Source organism: Dendropsophus ebraccatus, chromosome 5 (assembly GCF_027789765.1).
Source record: "Dendropsophus ebraccatus isolate aDenEbr1 chromosome 5, aDenEbr1.pat, whole genome shotgun sequence".
Taxonomy (NCBI): domain Eukaryota; kingdom Metazoa; phylum Chordata; class Amphibia; order Anura; family Hylidae; genus Dendropsophus; species Dendropsophus ebraccatus.
In genome coordinates, this window is record NC_091458.1 from 115,662,002 (window position 1) to 115,684,365 (window position 22,364).

Sequence of the window (22,364 nt, forward strand, 5' to 3'; positions counted from 1 at the left end):
CTGTCTGAGAATCCATACAAAGCTGCTGCTCAGGCAGAGTACGGATTCTCAGGAATGTGACAGTTTTGAACAAGTAGCTCAGAGCCAAACACAGCTCTGAGGGAACATTCATCTGCATGTATTTAAAAAAACGGTTCACTTTTCGTCATTACAATAAATTGCAAAAATTATCATGACCTAGGCTAACTAAAAATTAAAATAATTTTTTTTTTTTATAGTTGTGCTTTAACCCCTTAACGACAAAGGGCGTATAGGTACGCCCTATTGCCGGTAAGGGCGTTCAGAGCGGGGCCGCACGGCGACCCCGCTCTGAACCGCGGCGGTCCCGGGTGCCGCTCGTAGCCCGGGACCGTAGGTATTAGCGGGCACGGTCCGATCGCCGTGCCCGCTAATACAGTAATCAGATGCAGCTGTCAGACATGACAACTGCATCCGATTACCGGATCCAGAGTCTCCCTGGTGTCTAGTGGCGGAGATCGCTCCTCCGGGATGTTATCCCGGAGGAGCGATCTCCATTTCTGAAGCCGGCCGGGGACCGCTCCAAGATGGCGCCGTCCCCGGCTCGGCACTCATTTACTTCCGGCTGCAGCAGCCGGAAGTAAACGAGTGCCTATCTCATTGATCTCTGCAGCATATCTATGCTGCAGAGATCTCAATGAGAGATCAAAGTGTATATACTAGAAGTCCCCTAGGGGGGCTTCTAGTATATGTGTAAAAAAAAAAAATATATAGTGTTGTTGTCAATAAAAAGCCCCCTCCCCTAATAAAAGTCTGAATCACCCCCCTTTTCCCAGGTTATAAATAAAAGTAAACAAATAAATAAACATGTTTGCTATCGCCACGAGCGTAATCGCCCGAATTATTAATTAATCACATTCCTGATCTCGTACGGTGAACGGCGTAAGCGCCAAAAAATCCCAAAGTGCAAAATTGCGCATTTTTGGTCGCATCAAATCCAGAAAAATTGTAATAAAAAGCGATCAAAAAGTCGTATATGCGCAATCAAGGTACCGATAGAAAGAACACATGGCGCAAAAAATGACACCTCACACAGCCCCATAGACCAAAGGATAAAAACGCTATAAGCCTGGGAATGGAGCCGTTTTAAGTGACGTATATTTGTTGACAATGGTTTGAATTTTTTACAGGCCATCCGATACAATATAAGTTATACATGTTATATATAGTTTTAATCGTAACGACTTGAGGAACATGCATAACAAGTCAGTTTTACCCCAGGGCAAATGGCGTAAAAACACATTTCCCCCAAATAAACAAAAAGCGTTTTTTTTTTTTCAATTTCACCACACTTTGAATTTTTTTCTGGTTTCACAGTGTACTTTATGCAAAAATTCAGCCTGTCATTGCAAAGTACAATTAGTGACGCAAAAAATAAGGGCTCATGTGGGTTTCTAGGTGGAAAAATGCAAGTGCTATGACCTTTGATGCACAAGGAGGAAAAAACGAAAACGCAAAAATCGAAATTGGCTCTGTCCTTAATGGGTTAAAGTCTTCAGAACAAAATACCCATGTGACGTCAGTGAGCAGAATAACTGTTTTACTTCAAAGTATTGTTTGTGTAGGAGAGCTGCAGAAAGGAGCAGGAGGAAACATTAGTCTGTCCCAACCATCTCTCTCTTTGTACAGCCTGTAAGTGAACCTAGGGCATGTAGCAAACACTTCTGGTTATGTTACCAATCCCAAATATTAGTCTTTTTGAGGTGATGAACAAGTGTACATCTATTCATTCCAGTGTATAGTGTATAGTCCGGCTGCTTTTTAGATGGTTGCAGGTAGGCACCATACATTCCATAACAGAGCCTTACCAAAAGACTAATTTATTTATGGGTTCTACATTGTGACTATAAAGCTAGGAATTGTATAACGCTGCAGAAGGAATAATGACTGCAGCTTTTTCTGTCATCCCAGTCATAATTTTCCAGCTGTGCTTGAAAATATTCAGTTTGACATCAGCAGACATGGGGTGACCCACAGATTTCCTGTAGTGAACCTCCACTTTTTGACCTGTCTACATACAGTTGTGCTCAAAAGTTTACATACCTCGGCAGAATTTCAGCTTTCTTGAATGAATGATCACACAAGTTTTTTTCCCCACTCATACTTAGTGGTTGGGGAAGCCATTCATTGTCAAACTACTGTGTTTTCTCTTTTTAAATCATAATGACAACCAAAAACATCCAAATTATCCTGATCAATGACAGCTTGAAGTCTTTTGTGGTAATTGTGGATGAGGCGCTTTATTTTCTCAGATGATAAAGCTGCCCATTCTTCTTGGCAAATAAAAGCCTCCAGTTCCTGTAAATTCCTGGGCTGTCTTGCATGAACTGCACGCTTGGGATCTCCCCAGAACAGCTCAATGCTACTGAGGTGAGGAGACTCAGATGGCCACTCCAGAACCTTCACTTGGTCTTGTGTTTCGGCTGGTTGTCATGTTGGAACGTCCAGGTACGTCCCATGCGCAGTTTCCGCACTCATGAGTGCAAGTTTACCTCCAGTATTTGCTAATAACATTATGCATTTATCTTTCCTTCAACTTTGACCAAGTTTCCTGTGCCTTTGTAGCTCACACATCCCCAAAACATCAGCCATTCACCTACAAGCTTTACAGTAGGAATGGTGTTCCTTTCATCATATTTATTTATAAAGTGCCCTTAATTCCAGAGCGCTATACAAGCGATGGGGGTAACAAAAAGGAACAATACAAGATCAAAACACATGACATGAAGGCAAATGGCAGACTGGTACACGGGGGAAGAGAACCCTGCCCGCCAGGCCTTGTTGGCAACTCTCCAAATGTAAAGTTCAATTTTGGTCTCATCACTTCAAATTACCTTATTTCAGAAGTTTTGAGGCATGTCTCTTTGCTGTTTGGTGTATTGTAGGCAAGAGACTTTGTGGCATTTGCACAGTAATGGCTTTCTTCTGGTGAGTCAACCATGCAGCCATTTTTCAAGTGCCTGAGTCTGCATCTTGAAACAGCCACACTGCTAGTCTTCAGAGATCTGTATTCTAGCTGATGTTTGCGGGTTTTTCTTTGCACCCCAAAAATTTTCCTGTCAGTTATAGACAAAAGTTTTGTCAACTTCTGTGCATGTTATCAGGCCAAAATCACAAGGGTATGTGAACTTTTGATAAGGGTCTTTTGGATGTTTTTGGTTGTCATGATCAACCTGTCATTGGCTACTGCAGAACAAAGTGAAGGTTCTGGAGTGGCAAAATCTCAGTCTTCTGACCCCAATATCATTAAACCACTCTGGGGAGATCTCCAGCGTGCAGTTCATGCAAGACAGCCCAGGAATTTGCTGGAGCTGGAGCTCTTTTGCCAAGAAGAATGGGCAGCTTTACCATCTGAGAAAATAAAGAGCCACATCCACAATTACCACAAAAGACTTCAAGCTGTCATTGACGTTAGAGGGGGCAATTGAGAACTGAGGTATGTAAACTTTTAATCAGGGTCAATTGGATGTTTTAGTTGTCATTACAATTTAAAAAAAAAGAGAAAACACAGTAGTTTGACAATAAATGGTTTCACCCAGTCACTTAAAAGTGAGCAGAAAAAAGTTTCTGTTATCATTCATAATCTCTGAAAAAAAGGACAAGAAAGCAAAAATTCTGTAAATGTGTAAACTTTTGAGCACAACTGTATATAACATGCCTTATTTTTGTTCATCTTTAAACAAAACCTGTCCAAACGGCCCACTTGAGAAGTGCAGATTTTGCTATAATTCTATAGATCCCAAAATACAGAAGCTCCAACAACAGGAACACAGTTCCACTTCCAAAGAGGACACAGTTTATTCAGACGCCACCAAGGATTAAACGAGTTGAACATTTTATTAGGTTTCAGTGTGTTAGAATGTGTACATAATACCTAGTTTATAACTCAGAAGAGCTCTATATGAACACATCAGATCATTAAAAACAAGCCAAATAAGTGGGGGGTTTAATTTGCAGATTTCCCGTATCTGACAAGGCTGACTAGTTGGGTCAAACACTTGTTTTCTGATCGTGGATTTAATTTTTAAACTAGAGAGCAGATACAATCAAATGCAAGAAATAATCATTTGGTCTTCTCCTCCAGTAAAGAGAGACAACACCAAAAAGCACAAAATGCTTTTCTTCTGCTGTCTGAAGCAAGATTACAATTGTAAGCATTACATTGAAGTCTGTTGGGATGGAAACAGATCTAGCAGCCTTTGCCTTGGTAATAGTGCAATTATCGGTATCCAGGTCCTGGTTGGGTGTATCCCTGACCAAATGGGGGACGGTTACGGGCATATGGGTTAGGCCCACTTGGAGGAGGAGTTACAGTACTACCAGGTGGAGGGGTAAATCCTGGCCTAGGCTGATAGCTCCCTGGCTGGCTGGGTGCCATGCCAGGCTGAGAAGCAGGGGGGACATTATAGTTAGCAGGCTGGGACGCTTGTGTAGTGTAGGTTTGTGGTGGGTAGGAGCCAGCTGGGTACTGTTGAGGAGCCTGGGCTGGCAGTTGCTGTGGCTGGCCTTGAAAGCCAGGGGCAGGAGCCTGAGCAGCTTGCTGACTGTAACCTGGGAACTGCTGAGCCGCTTGGGCTGTTTGTTGATTATAACCTGGAACATATAAACACACATTCAAAGTTTTGCTGTAGAAAACCATACATTACTGTACATAGTATTAATGTAGTTTATCCTCAACACATGCTTAACTTCATTTCATTGCTCCCAAAAGGCACACAAAGTCTACTGCTGCTAGTGTGACTGTGCAACAATGATGAAGACTTACCGGGATACTGCATGCCATACTGCTGCTGGGGCTGAGCCTGAGGCTGACTCTGGGCTGTTGGATACCCAGGCTGTTGTGGATACTGCTGATAGATTTGCCCTATAAAATTAAAGGTATTTTCGTATGACTAAAAGTACAGTCTACACCACGAACAATGCAGTTCTACCCATGAGGTTAGATTCAGAACTACATGCTGCACAGAGAGAAGAATTAGGTTCCTGTTGAAAAAAATAAATGTTCCTCCAGTTTCAACGATAAGGTGAGAATCCATAATCCACTGTTTTAGCTTTCTGGGAAAGCAAAACAAATCATAATGATAGAAATAAATATAGCATGCACTTTGCTGGGGACATCTGAAATTAAATAAATCAGGAATAGTCTCCATACAATGGAAAATAACATGCAAAATAATTTTTAACATACTTTAGCACATACATAGTCTCCTACCCATGGGCTAAAATATGATTAGAGGAGTCTACACATTTACAATGCTCTAAAGTGTTCCAAATGAGAGCAGAACACAATGGCATGCTACCCACATAAATACAGGCTGGCGACAAGAAGGATCAGTCACATTAGTGCTGCCAAGAAAGACGCCAACATAAACCAGAGACAAGGTTTTATCCTGTGTATACTGGAAGGATAATCTCAAACATTTTCCAGACATTTCTTTCAATTATAAGGAGAAAGAACGCCATTGTCTCATTTTATAGGAGACAGCTTCAACTTTAAATATTGCAGCTATGGACATAAGAGCAGAACGCTTCTGATCACCAGGCTGCTGCTGTTCTAGCACTCAGCTGTTATATTAGACATAGCTGTATACTGAAGACTTTGGCACAGTTGCTCTATAGAAACATAGATTTATACAGCAGTCCTGTTCCCCTGTAGCACTGGGGTCTGGGGATTAATGCCCACGCCAACTTCTGCCGAGTTTGTATGCTCTCCCCATGTTTGTGTAGGTACTCTGCTTTCCTCCACATACCAAAACAGACGATTTCTGTGTAATCTGAGTTTATATATAGAATTATTATTATTATTATGAATAATCAGACAGATCTCTACTGCTGGTTTATCACATAAGCACACAACCAAACACTTGGTGTCCTCTTTTTTTTCCCTTGAAATAATCGAAAGTCTCCCGTGAGTAATACAAGACAGGCGTGTTCCCATTACAAAGCACAAATATAATGCATTGTGCACAGAAAACATGTTCTGAAAAACAAAGATAAACCAGGAAATATAGTCTCAGTTGAGACAGATAATCCGTTTTATTTTGGCTTTGAAAGTGCTGGCTTGAAAAGAAGCTCAACACCAATATTCCAGAAATACATGCTGCAAACCACTATTCGTGAGTTTCAAAGTGAAGCTCTTAGGAGGTAATGGACATCACAAATCTGAGCATAGCTGGACAAGCTCCATAGGTATAAAAGGGGAGATGTCACAAGACCACCACTACACGTACTTTTTGCTGCCGGCTGCCATCTGTAAGCAAGCAGTATATATATTACTGCCAATAGCCAGAAAGAAAGCTCTGACAGAACAGTCACCGAGCAGTGTATACTATTTAAGAGAAAGGTACATGTTAAACATATAAGCTGACCTTCCATCTGACCTGGCTGCTGAGCTCCTGGGTACGGCTGTTGCTGTTGTTGTTGGACTCCTGGCGGATGAGCTGAGGAGGAAGAGGCAATACTATCTGGTGTACTGGAACGTTCCTCTACTGGAGCACTGGGTGGGCCTAAATATGAGAGACAAGTCTTAACATAGGTAGGTAAAGACCTTTTCTGCAACAATTTTCTTTGTTTTGTCATCCTAAAAAGGCATTTGTCACATACATTTTGAAATGTATTTATCTGCTGAAGTACTAAGGGGGTTTTCCAGAGAGTAAAAGAACCTTAGTTAAGTAATGTGCTTAAAAAAAAATAATAATTTTTTTACACCAACTTATGTTGACTGGCAGCAATAAGGGAAGAGACAAGTCCTTCTGCTGCCACTGACATTCTCATTAGGAACTGCAGGGCTGTCTAAGCCCTGCAATTCCTGATCCCCTGCTCTGATCCCGCACTGATGCACAGTGTAATTGATAGAGAGCAGGGTCCCCCCTAATAATTCTTATTAGAATATATGGTTCCTGGGGGAAGCTGCCTGACATTATCGCTTTGCGACTCAGACTCTCCACTATTACTATTAGTGAGCCACTCGCAACATTTAAAAAAATAAATAAATAAACGTATTTAGTCACTAATTCACATCACCACCACAGAAGGAACGGTACAAATGTTTTTCCATCATCAATTAGCTTCACTGGAAGATTTTCTATAGAGAAATCCCACAATCGCAGATTTTTTAACACCATTACCTCTAACTACATTTAAAAGTAATCCTTAAGACATGGCCACTTGGGATTTCTATAAAAGGTTATATCACATTCACAGCTTTGTATTACATCTCAAGACCCACCAGTGACTTGGTCCTCTGTTAGTCCAAAGGCGGACATGACATTTTTGTTAATTTCCTCTGGATTCTTCAGTGGATCAAAAGCAGACATGCTGGCAGCCATAACCTGGTTAGAGGGCTTGACTGAAGAGTCGGGAGCAGCAGGTTTCTCTTCTCTACCATCTACAGTTTCTGGTTCATTAGATAAGAAAAAGAGTAAAAAATAAAAAAAAAAGGTAATAAGAAAACATAAGCATCAAGCAATGGTGGTGTTATCTGACGGACAAAGTAAGGAGGCAGGAATACCTGTGTCCGGTATGCTGACTGGGATCCCAGGTTCAGCAGGCGGCTCTAAACAGTCCAACAAGCGATTGACCTTGTTGCGTAATTCTATCAACTCCCGTCGAAGATACTTCACCTGACTGGACTCTAGAGGGCGAGGCTGTCCATTAACTAAGGGGCAAAAGAATACATACATGAGTACAAAAACATTACAAGTATATACAAAGTTATAGAGGTGGTACACATCTGAGCTGTGATAAGATTTTCATTTCTTCTACAACTCATAGCAGGACAACAACTAATGTACGGTGACTATTTCTGCAGCTGATCGTTGTCTTAATTACATAGAACAAGAATATGCTGGATTGGCCTGATTGGGCAGATTATGACTGTAATAAGGCCTGTATGCCGCCCCCTTCCACAGTGCGGTACTGCATCAAAAATATATGCAGAGTTATACAGCTAACCGCTACGATAAACAATATGCTTATTGTCATATGCAAATGTGGAAAGACAGCCTAGCGTGGCCTTACACATGGGCAATAGTCATCCTGTGCAAAAGGCTCTTCAAACACTTAAAGCGTAACTGTCATGTTTTTTTTTATTGCAGAAATCAGTAGTATAAGAAACTCTGTAATAGGTTTCATCAGCCAAAAAAGCCTCCTTCTGTACTCAAGAAGCAATCTCCCTGCCTCCCCCCCTGACTTCTTATCTGTGCATTATTAGGCAAACACGTCTTCATTACAGAGAAGCCAGTGAAGACGGGCTCTGCTCTCTCCATTGTAAGCCTATGAAGGGGGGAGGGGCCGAGGGAGATGAGGGAGCAGGAAGAGGTGACATGAAGGTCAGCTGTTTGTATACTCTCTGGGCACCTAAAACGCTAAATTCAGGTGTCAGAAAGGTCAGTGCTTGTCTATGAACTTACTGAGAGAAGATTGCAGGGTGTTGTGCTGTGCAAGACTGCTCCGTGCTCAGTCACTCCTAACAGCCCCTCCCCTCTCCATAGCCACATAATGGAGACAGAAATCCTGCTTCATCTGATGTGAGGGGGGAGGCTAGGAGATTGCTTTTTCAGTACAGAAGGAAACTCTTTTAGTACATAAAACCTATTACAAAGTTTCTTAAAATCGCTTGTACTATAGATATTTAATACAGAAGGAAACTCTTTTAGTACATAAAACCTATTACAAAGTTTCTTAAAATCGCTTGTACTATAGATATTTAATGTTTTCAGAAAAATGACCTGGCCTGAAATGACAGTTACGCTTTAATGCTAATCTGTATGTCTCCATTGTAAAAAACATGAGAGAAATTAATTATTCCTAATTAAACTTATATAAAACTGAGAAAAGAGGAGCTGGAAGATGCTAAAGAAAAAAAGTGTACAAATGGGTATGTTCTCTGGCTTATTAAATAGGGTGTATGGGTACCCAGTTGGTTTACCTATTGTACCCTCCACAACTACAACTGTGGACTATGCTGTGCAGATCTTCAGACAAAGGATTTTAATCCTGCAACAGATGTTCAAGGAAAAAGATGGCAATCCGCATAACAATTCTCCAAAATGGTCTTCAAAAAGCAATTATAGAAGTCGACAATCCTTCAATATACATCTTACAGATGTGCGGTGACTATCTGAATCCTACAGCTATTGCTGTGTGGACTGGAACATTGTCCTTAACCAGAAGATAAAGCCAACCATGGCAAATCCTGACATTAGCTGTGGACGTATGTCAACCTACACAGATTTCTTTGCAATAGGTACCCTTTAGGGAGCACATGTTACGGTCAGGCGGGGAGAGAAGAGGTGACCCTTTAAATCAGGGGTGGGGAACCTTTTCCATGTCGAGGGCCGGTCGGGCATTAATAAAATCATTCGAGGGCCGCATACCGTGTGCGGCAGTTAGTAGCGTGGGTTTACAGCACCCAGGGCAAGGCAAAGTATTGTTCCCCTAGTTCCCCTGCTATTGTAGTTAACCCCCATCAGGCATGTCCCTGGTGGCCTAGTTAACCCCCATCAGGCATGTCCCTGGTGGCCTAGTTAACCCCCATCAGGCATGTCCCTGGTGGCCTAGTTAACCCCCATCAGGCATGTCCCTGGTGGCCTAGTTAACCCCCATCAGGCATGTCCCTGGTGGCCTAGTTAACCCCCATCAGGCATGTCCCTGGTGGCCTAGTTAACCCCCAAATAAAAAAATAAACATCCCACTCACCTTACCTCCGTTCCCACGCTGCCCATGTCCTCTTCTGTCCCAGGTCCTCTGTGCCGGTCTTTCTTCTGCAGGCGGCGCGCGATGAAATGATGTCATCGCGCGCGGCCCGCAGGAGACTGAAGACACGCGCCGCTCTGCTGGGGAAGAAGCCGGCATAGACAGCATCCTCCTGTGTCCGGCAGCTGTCACAGACACCGGAGGATGCTGTGTATGCCGGCTCCTTCCTCCTCTAGAGCGGCGCGCATCACAGGGGAGCTGCGGGCCGCATCGGGAGGTCTCAGGGGCCGGATGCGGCCCGCGGGCCGGAGGTTCCCCACCCCTGCTTTAAATCAACAAATTAGACCGGTCAATGGACTGGCTATGCAGCATCTTACTTTGGCTGCTAGGTTGCCGTCTTCAGTGCAGAAGTCAGTATCATGGAATCCTACAACACAATAAAGATGGCAGCCTAGCAGCCAGAGAAGGAACCTGTCCAATAAAGTGCAACCCTCCCAACACAAACTTGTTCACAACAGCATGTCCAAATACAATAAATAAAAATAAAAATATATTGCCAACATTTCTTGTAAAACTGGAGATGCACAAAACAACTATTGCCACCAAACCATTAACACCAAAGCAGGTCTCTTCACCCTCAGACGGGTCAGGAATGACTGCAATGTTTGAGGCCATTGTAACCCATGTGTTTCCATGGTTCAATTAAAAAGTAAGCAAAGCTTTAAGTTTTATATGCCTCATTATTCAGCATGAAACTGACAACAAGATGTTGTATGAGGTTTTCAGAGAAGGCATCTGGATGATATAATTAGACAACATGATGCCAAGAGAGAACAACTGTAATGTGGAGCAGGGAAAACTGAGGCAATGCAAGAAAAATGTGCACAAAGAAAATCCACAACATACGAGCAACATAAAATGTGTTTGTCAGAAAGGGCTCTCCGAGCATTCAGTACATAGCACTAAAGGGCATCTGAATGTCATCTGGGGGGGTCCCAGCACTCAGGAACCCCCCTGCACAAGCGAAAACTGCTCCATAGAGACACTGGCTCCTGCTCCGAGAGACCCAGCAAGGACAACATCTGCAAGAGGCTTGTATGTTCTCACTGTGCTTGTGGAGGATTCCTTTGGGTATTTCAGTTTCCTCCCATATCCAAAATACACAGGTGAATGTGGGATTCAGATTGAGATCCCAAATAGGGAGAGAGACTGATCTGAGTGATGACAAGCTATGTAAAGTGCTGCCAAATAGGATGGAATTGTATAAATGTATTATTATTCTTCAGCTAAAACAGGGCTCCAGATGGCGACCAAAATGGTCGCCAATGCGACTGATATCTTGAAAATGGCGCCCAGATTAATAAATGTATTATTATTCTTCAGCTAAAACAGGACTCCAGATGGCGACCAAGATTTATTAATTTGGGCGCCATTTGCGACTGGCCCCGGCGGCGGCTGTCTCTTTAAGGACTTCCGCACGCTGCACCGAAGCACGTGGCGCCTCTGCGGCCGTCCGTCCAATGAATGACGGACGTGCTGGATGACGTGTGCGGGGACACGCTTCTCCAGTGACGTCATCCAGCACGTCCGTCATTCATTGGACGGACGGCTGCAGAGGCGCCACACTCCTCCAGCGCCTCTCTCCCGCCTCTCCTCACCCGGCGGTTCTTCAAGTGCACCCCAGCAGCACCAATTTGTGGATAGTGTGTGTGAGTACAACCGGAGGGACGGCAGGGGTGGCGGCCGGCCACTAATCTGTGTGGGGGGACCGCGGCCTGGGCGGCTGATTGGTAGTGTCTGTTGTGATGGCGGCCAGGTGCGGTAGTCAGTGCGTGTGGGGTGCAGGGGGGGGGGGGGGGGTATGTATAGACTGCACAGTACCACCTCCCTCAGTGTCTGTATGTATAGACTGCACAGTACCACTTCCCTCAGTGTCTGTGTATGTATAGACTGCACAGTACCACTTCCCTCAGTGTCTGTGTATGTATAGACTGCACAGTACCACTTCCCTCAGTGTCTGTGTATGTATACACTGCACAGTACCACTTCCCTCAGTGTGTGTGTATGTATACACTGCACAGTACCACTTCCCTCAGTGTGTGTGTATGTATACACTGCACAGTACCACTTCCCTCAGTGTGTGTGTATGTATACACTGCACAGTACCACTTCCCTCAGTGTGTGTGTATGTATACACTGCACAGTACCACTTCCCTCAGTGTGTGTGTATGTATACACTGCACAGTACCACTTCCCTCAGTGTGTGTGTATGTATACACTGCACAGTACCACTTCCCTCAGTGTGTGTGTATGTATACACTGCACAGTACCACTTCCCTCAGTGTGTGTGTATGTATACACTGCACAGTACCACTTCCCTCAGTGTGTGTGTATGTATACACTGCACAGTACCACTTCCCTCAGTGTGTGTGTATGTATACACTGCACAGTACCACTTCCCTCAGTGTGTGTGTATGTATACACTGCACAGTACCACTTCCCTCAGTGTGTGTGTATGTATACACTGCACAGTACCACTTCCCTCAGTGTGTGTGTATGTATACACTGCACAGTACCACTTCCCTCAGTGTGTGTGTATGTATACACTGCACAGTACCACTTCCCTCAGTGTGTGTGTATGTATACACTGCACAGTACCACTTCCCTCAGTGTGTGTGTATGTATACACTGCACAGTACCACTTCCCTCAGTGTGTGTGTATGTATACACTGCACAGTACCACTTCCCTCAGTGTCAGTATGTATAGACTGCACAGTACCTCTTCCCTCAGAGTGTGTGTGTGTGTGTGTGTGTGTGTGTATACACTGCACAGTACCACTTCCCTCAGTATCTGTATGTATACACTGCACAGTACCTCTTCCCTCAGTGTGTGTGTGTATATATATATATATATATATATATATATACACACACACACTGCACAGTACCACTTCCCTCAGTGTCTGTATGTATATACACTGACTCAGAACCTGACTTGTAGACCACCTCACACATTCTAGTGGACTGTATATTGTTGTCAAGTTGCAAGCTTTTAAGTTCAAGTTCAGAAGAGTAAGCCTCATTAAAAGGCTAGCCAAGTGAAGCTGAAGTACTGAGTCAGACTGTATATGGTTGTCAAGTTGCAAGTTTCCATGTGGAACGTTTTCAAACTAAGAAAAGAGAGAATCTAAAGGAGGAGGAGGCTGCCGTGGCCTCTGCACACAGTAAGTCCCATTTAACATAACATTAATTTTACATGTTTTAAAATGTTGGGCAACCAAATATTCTATTTGGCGCCTACATTTTTCAGGTTAGGAGCCAATGGCTCCTAGGTAAATTTTTTAGTCTGGAGCCCTGTAAAAGGTTGCCATATAATTTTACATAATGTAGAGCAGAGCAATCATACAATACATAGACAGGGTGGGCCTAGCACAACAGAATCCTACACTTCCACTGACAGGTCCCCCACCATTACTAGTCCATAACCTTATCTCCTATGCCCATGCTAGGAACCAACTGGACAGCCAAGGACATATAAGATGCAGCTTTGCTCCGAAAGGTTATAAATCAGGTTGGATCACACCTAGAGCTATGCAGTGTGTATTCTTACCATTAAGAAGGTGCTTCAGTTTTCTACATATTCCAATTTTTGTCTAAATATCCATTTTAATCAAATTTGATTCAGAAATACCAAATTTTATTAGCATTCAGACTATGTGCTAGGCGACTACTTTCAGAAAATAGATAGAGGTTTGTTATTTTGCAATATAGGTTTTATTTGTAGATGTGAAAACTGCTATCAGCAAAGACCTAAATTCTCATTGTACTGAAGAGCATAGCCATTGGAGTCACCTGCCAATATAGGCAGTCATATGCCAGAGCCCAAGCTTTTTGAATAAAATATGAGTCGAATGTATCCAAATGGAGGGGTTAAACAGAAAACACCATATATGTACTGTATTACTTTATAGCAGTAGATGGCAGTAATAGGCCGCAATACAAAGATTTAATAATCTAACCTCATATTAATGTTAGAGCAGGATATGGCCATGACTAGACGTTCTGGATAACATGACTACCACCACCTAGTGGCAGATCCTTGTGTGTACTCGGAAATTATTCCTTACCCTTACAGAGGGTCAATGTGTCTAACTTGCGAAGATCCCGGAGGAATACAGATAGGAGTAGCCCAACAATTTTACTATACATGTCTATATAGTAACTTAAAGGGAATCAGTCAGCTGCAATTCACATTCCAATCTGCTGACACGGTTACATAGCTGGTAGGTCAAGTAGACACCTGGTACCTTACATTTATCTATTCGTGCTGACACAATGTAGGAAAATGCTTTTACTCTATAGTCAAGAGTTCTCTCTGAGCTCCTGAAGAGCAGTGAGCTGTAACACCTCTCTACTCCCCCTCCATACCTGACCCTGCTTGGGGTTCCAGGTGTCAATCAAGCAGACGGGGGGGGGGGGGTAACTTGGCTGTTACCTGTGATGTGCAGGCTAAGATGGGAGTCGTCCTATCACTGGAGGGAACGGCCCTTAGAATTATCAGGAAAAAGAGACTCGTCTAGAGCAGGGGGGGTCAAACTCAAATAGACAGTGGGACAAAATTAAAAGCTTGTGCAAAGTCGAGGGCCAACCATGATATACATTAAAAGCGCACAAGCAGCATTTCTGGAATTTTCAGAACGGCCCTGCCTGCGGCCTAACAGTTAAAGGAGAAGTCCGGCCAAAATTAATTTTTGATATGTTGTTACTTATGAAAAGTTATACAAATTTCTAATGTACATTAATTATGGGAAATGCACATATACTGCTATTTCCCTTAATTTAGTAGATCAGGAAGTGTTAGAAATATCTCTGAAGAAGTGACGTCACGACCCAGGGTGTAATTCCTATGGAGTGTCCAGCAGGGGGCGCTCTCTATATAGAAGTCTATGGGACTTTATTGTTTCTATGGGTTTCTATGTAATGTAATGTAATGTAGTGTACAGTGCTTTATTGAATGAATACATCTATGGAATACTTTGGGGAGCAAGTGTCCTTGCTCCCCAAAGTATTGCATAAATGTATTCATTCAATACATTCAATACACAGTAAGCCCGCCGATCCGCCGCATTTCCGCCGATCCGCCACACGCTGATCCGCCGCATTCCCGCCGATCCGGACCATATACATTGAACTACAGCTCCCATCATCTGCTTCTAGTATGAACAGGTGATGGGAGCTGTAGCTGGGTAATGGATATCACATGCCGCCGGGCGCAGGGGGAGCCGCTCAGTACACAGGAGCGCTCCCCCCTCCTCCTCCTCCTTCAGTGATAACTTCCGCCTATACCAATGCTGAGTCCCTGCCTGGCCGCCGCTCTCCGCTCACATATACCGGCTCCCGGCATCAGCGCGGACACCAGGATGCATCGGGAGCCGGTATGTATGGGGGGGAGAGCGGAGAGCGGCGGCCAGGCAGGGACTCAGCAGTGCTATAGGCGGAAGTTATCCCGGAAGGAGGAGGAGGAGGGGGGAGCGCTCCTGTGTACTGAGCGGCTCCCCCCTGCGCCCGGCGGCATGTCATATCCATTACCCAGCTACAGCTCCCATCACCTGTTCATACTAGAAGCAGATGATGGGAGCTGTAGTTCAATGTATATGGTCCGGATCGGCGGGAATGCGGCGGATCAGCGTGTGGCGGATCGGCGGAAATTCGGCGGAAATGCGGCGGATCGGCGGGCTTACTGTGTATTGAATGTATTGAATGAATACATTTATGCAATACTTTGGGGAGCAAGGACACTTGCTCCCCAAAGTATTCCATAGATGTATTCATTCAATAAAGCACTGTACACTACATTACATTACATTACATTACATAGAAACCCATAGAAACAATAAAGTCCCATAGACTTCTATATAGAGAGCGCCCCCTGCTGGACACTCCATAGGAATTACACCCTGGGTCGTGACGTCACTTCTTCAGAGATATTTCTAACACTTCCTGATCTACTAAATTAAGGGAAATAGCTCTATATGTGCATTTCCCATAATTAATGTACATTAGAAATTTGTATAACTTTTCATAAGTAACAACATATCAAAAATTAATTTTGGCCGGACTTCTCCTTTAAGGGAACCTGTCCCCCCTGGAACCCACCCTACCCCTGGATAAGGCCCCCATGCTTACCCCATCCTGCCAGTCCCGCCACGGTGGTCGTATCTCCGCAGCGGGCCCAACAGGAAGGGGTGACACGTTCCCTTTAGCACATCGCCCATATTATAATCTGTAGTGATGTCCTATCGGCGGGCCAGCTCTAGAAATTCAATCGATTTCCTAGGCGGGCAAAAAATAATGGCGCTGTAGGCCAGAGTTTGACAGGACTGGTCTAGTGTGTATAAGAGCCTCCTAACACGCATGACACTAAGTGACTCATGACACTTTGAATACAAGGATCCAGCATGATGAACTAGAACTCTCCAATAGTTTAGTTCTTGTAAAGATAATCCTGATAAAGGGGAAACATACACACACCGCAGTGGCCTTACCCTAGTCTTTCAATTTAGAACATGTGAATGGTTAGCCAAGCATAGGAGGAGTGGGACAGCTAATGAAGGTCTATGGGCACCTTAAGTGTTAAAAGGGCTGATGACTGCTCTATTACACTACTATACATACATGCCCAGACTATACAGCTAAAACATTTGAAGGGGAGGCTTTTTTGTGAGAAGCTTAGCATCTGTGTAAACAGGTATTTTTCCTTTTAAGATCCAAAATACACATCCATGGCATATGAACATAAGCAAGATGACGAAATTTTTATATAATATATCTATATCTATATATCACATCCATCAATATAGTGGATATGCAGATGCTCACAGCGCTCCTTGTTCTCGGGCCGCCGATATTACATACAGCGGGAGTGAGAGAGAGCCGGGGGGGGGGGGGGGGTCTCACTCACTCCCGCTGTGTGTAATATTGTGTAATATTGTGTTCTATTACACAGGATGATTATCAGCCGTAACGGCCGATAATCGTTCCATGTAATAAGGCCTATAGGAATACTTTTGAATGAAGGAGGGTTGTATAAGGAAGAACTAAACACCTATAAGACCCATCCGATATACAAATGATAAAAAATATCAAATGAATTGGTACAAAAGAACTTTATTGAGAAATATCGCAACAACAAATAAGGACAAGAAAGAAAAATTAAATATAAAAACAAACAAAGACCTGGGAGGTGGGAGACCAAGCATGAGGGGAGGTATATGTTTACAAAATAAAGTGCAAGTGCCGATAATCGTTCCATGTAATAAGGCCTATAGGAATACTTTTGAATGAAGGAGGGTTGTATAAGGAAGAGTATGTTCCCGTAACTGCGGTCCCATAGATTACTATCCACAGAGGACCAATTAGGTAACCTTCCCAGGGACTGGCTGAGTAGGCTGTTACTGAGCGGGGGACCCGGGGACGGCACTGGAGGGCATTGTGGGAGCGCAGACAGGCAAGATTGACTAATTTATTATTTTTTAATATAACAGCCGCTCTGCATCTTAACTTTTACACCACTCTGGACTCCATTCTCGCACTAGAATGTAAATTCGCTGTGAGAATTGAGTGCTACAGACTTTATTGGTAATCAGTATCTCGGCGGATTTCACTGGGAGAAACTCGCTGTGATAGGGCACATGTGAGTGTAGCCTAAGGGTGCCTTCACACGTACCGTATCGTTGCAAGTTTCTCACACATAAATCTGCAGCGATACTGATTGCTATCAAGTAAATATATGTGTATTCTCGCTGCATGTTTGGTGCAATTTTTACATGCGAGTATTTTGATTTGCCAATGATTTTCACATGCGAGTTCAACACCACAAAAAATGCAGCTACTTTCGAGCAGGTTCAGAGCGATAAATATGCAGCAATACGGTACATGTGAAGGCACCCTTAAAGAGGTTGCTCAATGGTCAGCTGATTGCCCCTAACTATATCTAAATGAACTAAAATGTATAAAGCAAGTCACCTTTCAAAAATAATTATCTAACAGTAAAATGTTAGTCTCATTTATAGTCAATTCTGACATGTCGTCTTGACATCAAAAGTTAAAATCGCATCAGGTCTCAGTCCCAAGACCTGACAACTGAATTATAGCCAAGGCAGGCCATCTGATCCATCAGGAAAGAGGAGTTGAGCTTCAAAGACATAATAAAATCCAACTCCTGCCATCAGTCGGACTGGGCAGCCGGCATGTGGCGTGTGTTGCCATTAGTGATGTCACGATACCAGAATTTTGAGTTCGATACCGATACTAACTTTTTTATTTCGATACTCAATACCAGTTCGATACTTAGTAAAGTATAAAAAAAAATAAAAAATACAGTGGTAGAAATATAATACCCCTGCACTATTACAGTGATACCAATTTTTGGACTTTTTTTATTTTATTGTGTTAAAAATAAAGTTAGTGATATCTGTCTAAGACAGCTCTGCTGCATCAGCTATCTGTCTAAGACAGCTCTGCTGCATCAGCTATCTGTCTAAGACAGCTCTGCTGCATCAGCTATCTGTCTAAGACAGCTCTGCTGCATCAGCTATCTGTCTAAGACAGCTCTGCTGCATCAGCTATCTGTCTAAGACAGCTCTGCTGCATCAGCTATCTGTCTAAGACAGCTCTGCTGCATCAGCTATCTGTCTAAGACAGCTCTGCTGCATCAGCTATCTGTCTAAGACAGCTCTGCTGCATCAGCTATCTGTCTAAGACAGCTCTGCTGCATCAGCTATCTGTCTAAGACAGCTCTGCTGCATCAGCTATCTGTCTAAGACAGCTCTGCTGCATCAGCTATCTGTCTAAGACAGCTCTGCTGCATCAGCTATCTGTCTAAGACAGCTCTGCTGCATCAGCTATCACTAAGACAGCTCTGCTGCATCAGCTATCACTAAGACAGCTCTGCTGCATCAGCTATCACTAAGACAGCTCTGCTGCATCAGATACCTTGACTGCCCACACAGCTGCTATCTGCACCAATCACCAAAATTGCTAAGGAAGAGGAGGTCACACAGGATCGCACACAGACTATAGCCAGAGCAAGGCCGACCCCCCCCCCTTGTCACCCCCCACATCACTGATGTCTGCTCCTCACAGCCCCGTCCCCTCCCCCCCCTGCCAGCCGGCTCTATCCTCACATGTGCTGCACATCCACATGCCTCCTCCGTCCTCCTCTCCGGGACCTCCTGCTCTCAGTCTTCTCTCCCCAGCCCCCAGACCTCTGTGCAGCTGCGGCTCCGCTGCATAAATCATTTCCCTGATAACAGAGTCTGGCCGAGCCGGACTCTTATTATCAGAGAGACACCGGCAGCGGGGGTCTGCTACACACAGTAGCCGACCCCTGCTGCATACGGAGTGGTTAGATGCCGCTGTCAGTGTGACAGCCGCATCTACACAAGTGCCGGCTATTTGAAAATGGCGCCGCTGGGAGCTGAGGGAGAGCCACGCAGCGGAGGTGACCGCAGGGGGCAGGGAGAGGCATACAGAGAACACGGCCGGCGCTCAGATAGCCGCCGGCCGTGTTCTCTGCACTGTACTTTATGCACTGCACTATTATGCAGCGTAACATGAAGTATCGATACCAGGAAATCCTGGTATTGAATCGTTTTTTTTGCCCGAAATATCGATAGTAGTATCGATATTTCAGTGCATCGTGCATCCCTAGTTGCCATGCACTCTCTTTGACTAATTCACAACTGCTGCATTTTAAGACACACTGCAATTCTACACAACATTTGACATGTCATTCAGACAAATCAAAGGTTAAGGGGATTTCTCAGGAAAAACAGACTGATGAGCTATCTGTTGTGACCTGTAACCATAGCTTAGCTGCAGTTTACGGTTCACCACTGCAGGCAGTATTTGGACACCAGATTGAAATACTGAAGTCAATGGGATCTCACAGGTCTCGGTCTGTGTCAGTTAAAGTCTGTTACTGTAAGTCTGTGGTGCTGAACAGACTTTTCGACATAGCCCAGAAGGAGTGAGAACCTATCCCTAATGATGAACGTAGCATAAAGCTTCCACTTACCAAACAGAGTCAGTTTCAATATCCTACTGCACTGGATGGCGAAGGATAAATCAGAGCTGTCAAAAATAGTAATAAGGTCTCCATCTGTAGACAGAAAAAAAAACATACAAAAAGATTAATAGACAGTAGAAAAACAAGTTACCAGTTGTGTGTCATTTACATGTGCAAGTTGGCCTGAATAAGAAGGTGGCTTTCACAGTATAGTTAATGAGTATGCAAAAGAAGAGTCCCTGAAACCTCAAAGTCTTAAAACACACGACTAGCCAGATATCCCTCCGGGAAGGACCCAGCCAAGGTGAAGCTCCTGTAAGGAAAACACCATATTAAGTGGCCCTATAAGTCAGTGTAATGACAAGGGAAAAACCAAGGCCAGGTAACCATCCACATACAGCTGTTTCGGGGTGTTGCCCCTCATCAGTGTGGAGCAGGATTCTGTCTAGATGGGAGCAATGCCTAGTAACCCATAAGAGAAACAGATCGCTGATCTCTGGAGACCATCCAAAGAAAACACTGCCGGCTTCTAGAGAAAGCACTCAATACAGTGTGCATTGCCCCCTGGGAAACACGAATATGCAAAAGAAGAGCCTGTGGAGCCTCATCAAAGAGTCTCAAAACACAGGACTAGCCAGACATCCCTCCGGGAAGGACCCAGCCAAGGGGTGGCTCCTTTAAGGAAACCACCAAAACCACCATATTAAGTGGCCCTATAAGTCAATGTAATGACAAGGGAAAAACCAAGGCTAGGTTCTTCATGTTTCCCAGATTGTAGAACTGACCACCCGTCTCTCTGAAACAAAAGAACAATAAAAGGTTTTTCTAGATCTGAAAAGATGAACATCATGCACCATACGTATATGCATTCCTGCAATGATATCTGTGGGGCTGGTTTACATTTTTGTTGTAGCCCAGGGCAGAGTTTCATCATAAAGGGCAGATTTACTCTCCAAGAGCAGCAGTACACCCTGTCATTCTGATCAACACAAAATATACAGAAGGAAAACTGTTGAGTTGACGGTCCCATAGTGTAGAGAACATCCTGCTGGCTCCACCTTGTGGAAATCCTGGTTAGTTTACATTTCCACGCTGTATGGTGATGTGGCATGATGAAATGTTGGCCTGTGCAGGGTGTTTGCTTAACATATTAATTTTTACATTGTAAACCTATGCCAGACATGAAAGGACAAAGCCATACAATGCTCCAGTGACTAAATCCTAAAGGTAAACATGGGCTGATAGTTACATACAGTATAACAGAGGCAGGCCCCTCCATGCACCTCATAAAGCCAGTTCATAGGTTAGCTCCAAATGCAAACTTTTATGCAGGCTCCTGAGATTTGCCCTACTCTATGACAGACACATTAAATATTCTTACTGTGTTTACTATGTATGTTTGGTATATGTGCCATAAAAGCTTCCAGCATGCTATATCAAAAGGCACCTATACAGTTAAATATTTAGCAAATATATTCATTTACAAACTTCCCAGCTTCTCCTGATATGTCCGCTCACTGTCTAAGTTACTGATCAACTCTCTAATGCTGGGGAAACATGTTAACCCCTCGGCCTGTCAGGTATGGAGTTGGTCAAAAGGTGTGGTTTTCATTGCTATATATGGCAACTGGGGAAACTAATAAGATTACGTTGCATCCCTGACCCAATCCAGAGATACCCTTGGGATAGTGAAGCAAGGTCCTTAGTTGTGGTGGATTGTACAGGCACACTTGGCTGGTCAGTGGGTTACCAGCCCTTACACAGCTTGATCAATCATGCGGCTCATGAAGGTCATAATTTTCAGCTGCACATCACTGTTTACACAGGTTAAATGTTTGGATACTAACGATAATTTTACTAGCTGCATGTAAGATCCAATCAGCCTACAAAAGACTTATTTGCCCAATAATTGGCCCATATAATGGTGTGTATACACAGGCAGATTTATCTGACAGATTTTGGAAGCCAAAGCCAGGAATGGATTTGAAAAGAGCAGAAATCTCAGCCTTTCCTTTATGACCCGTTCCCTGTTTATGGTCTGTTCCTGGCTTTAGCTTCAAAAATCTGTCAGATAAATCTGCCTGTGTAAACGCAGCATAAGGGTCCATTTACACAGAAAGATTATCTGACAGATTATCTGCCAAAGATTTGAAGCCAAAGCCAGGAATGGATTTGAAAAGGAGAAATCTCAGGCTTTCCTTTATGACCTGATCTCTGTTTAGAGTCTGTTTCTGGCTTCGGCTTCAAATCTTTGGCAGATAATCTGTAAGATAATCTTTTTGTGTAAATGGACCCTAAAAGAGCTTTAACCCCTTAAGGGGCAAGCAAATTTCTGTTTGTTTTTTTTGCTTTAGTTTTTTTCCTTAGTGTTTAAAAGGCCATAGCACTTGTATTTTTTCACCTACAGACCCACATGAGCCCTTATTTTTTGTGCAACTAATTGTACTTTGCAATGACTTAATTTTTGCATAAAATATATTGTGAAACTAGAAAAAAAAAATTATATGCAGTGAAACTGAAAATAAAACGCAATATTTTTTATTTGGGATGGTTTTGTGTTTACGCCATGCGCCCTATGGTA

General features: G+C 43.7%; 1 protein-coding gene across 4 annotated transcripts in view; it reads right to left on the minus strand.

Moving 5' to 3' along the window:
• Nucleotides 1-3,836: 3,836 nt before the first annotated feature.
• Nucleotides 3,837-22,364, minus strand: part of TFG (trafficking from ER to golgi regulator) — a 30,941-nt gene continuing 12,413 nt past the window's right edge. For 3 of the 4 annotated variants that reach the window (XM_069971077.1, XM_069971076.1, XM_069971078.1), the window contains 6 exons: nucleotides 19,793-19,876; nucleotides 7,529-7,675; nucleotides 7,247-7,414; nucleotides 6,387-6,524; nucleotides 4,784-4,882; nucleotides 3,837-4,611 (listed from right to left, as the gene is read on the minus strand). In XM_069971077.1, coding sequence (XP_069827178.1) covers nucleotides 4,238-4,611; nucleotides 4,784-4,882; nucleotides 6,387-6,524; nucleotides 7,247-7,414; nucleotides 7,529-7,675; nucleotides 19,793-19,876 — 1,010 coding nt within the window. In that variant the 3' untranslated portion in view covers nucleotides 3,837-4,237. The remainder of the gene's footprint in view (nucleotides 4,612-4,783; nucleotides 4,883-6,386; nucleotides 6,525-7,246; nucleotides 7,415-7,528; nucleotides 7,676-19,792; nucleotides 19,877-22,364) is intronic. The other variant, XM_069971079.1, reaches the window with a different exon arrangement.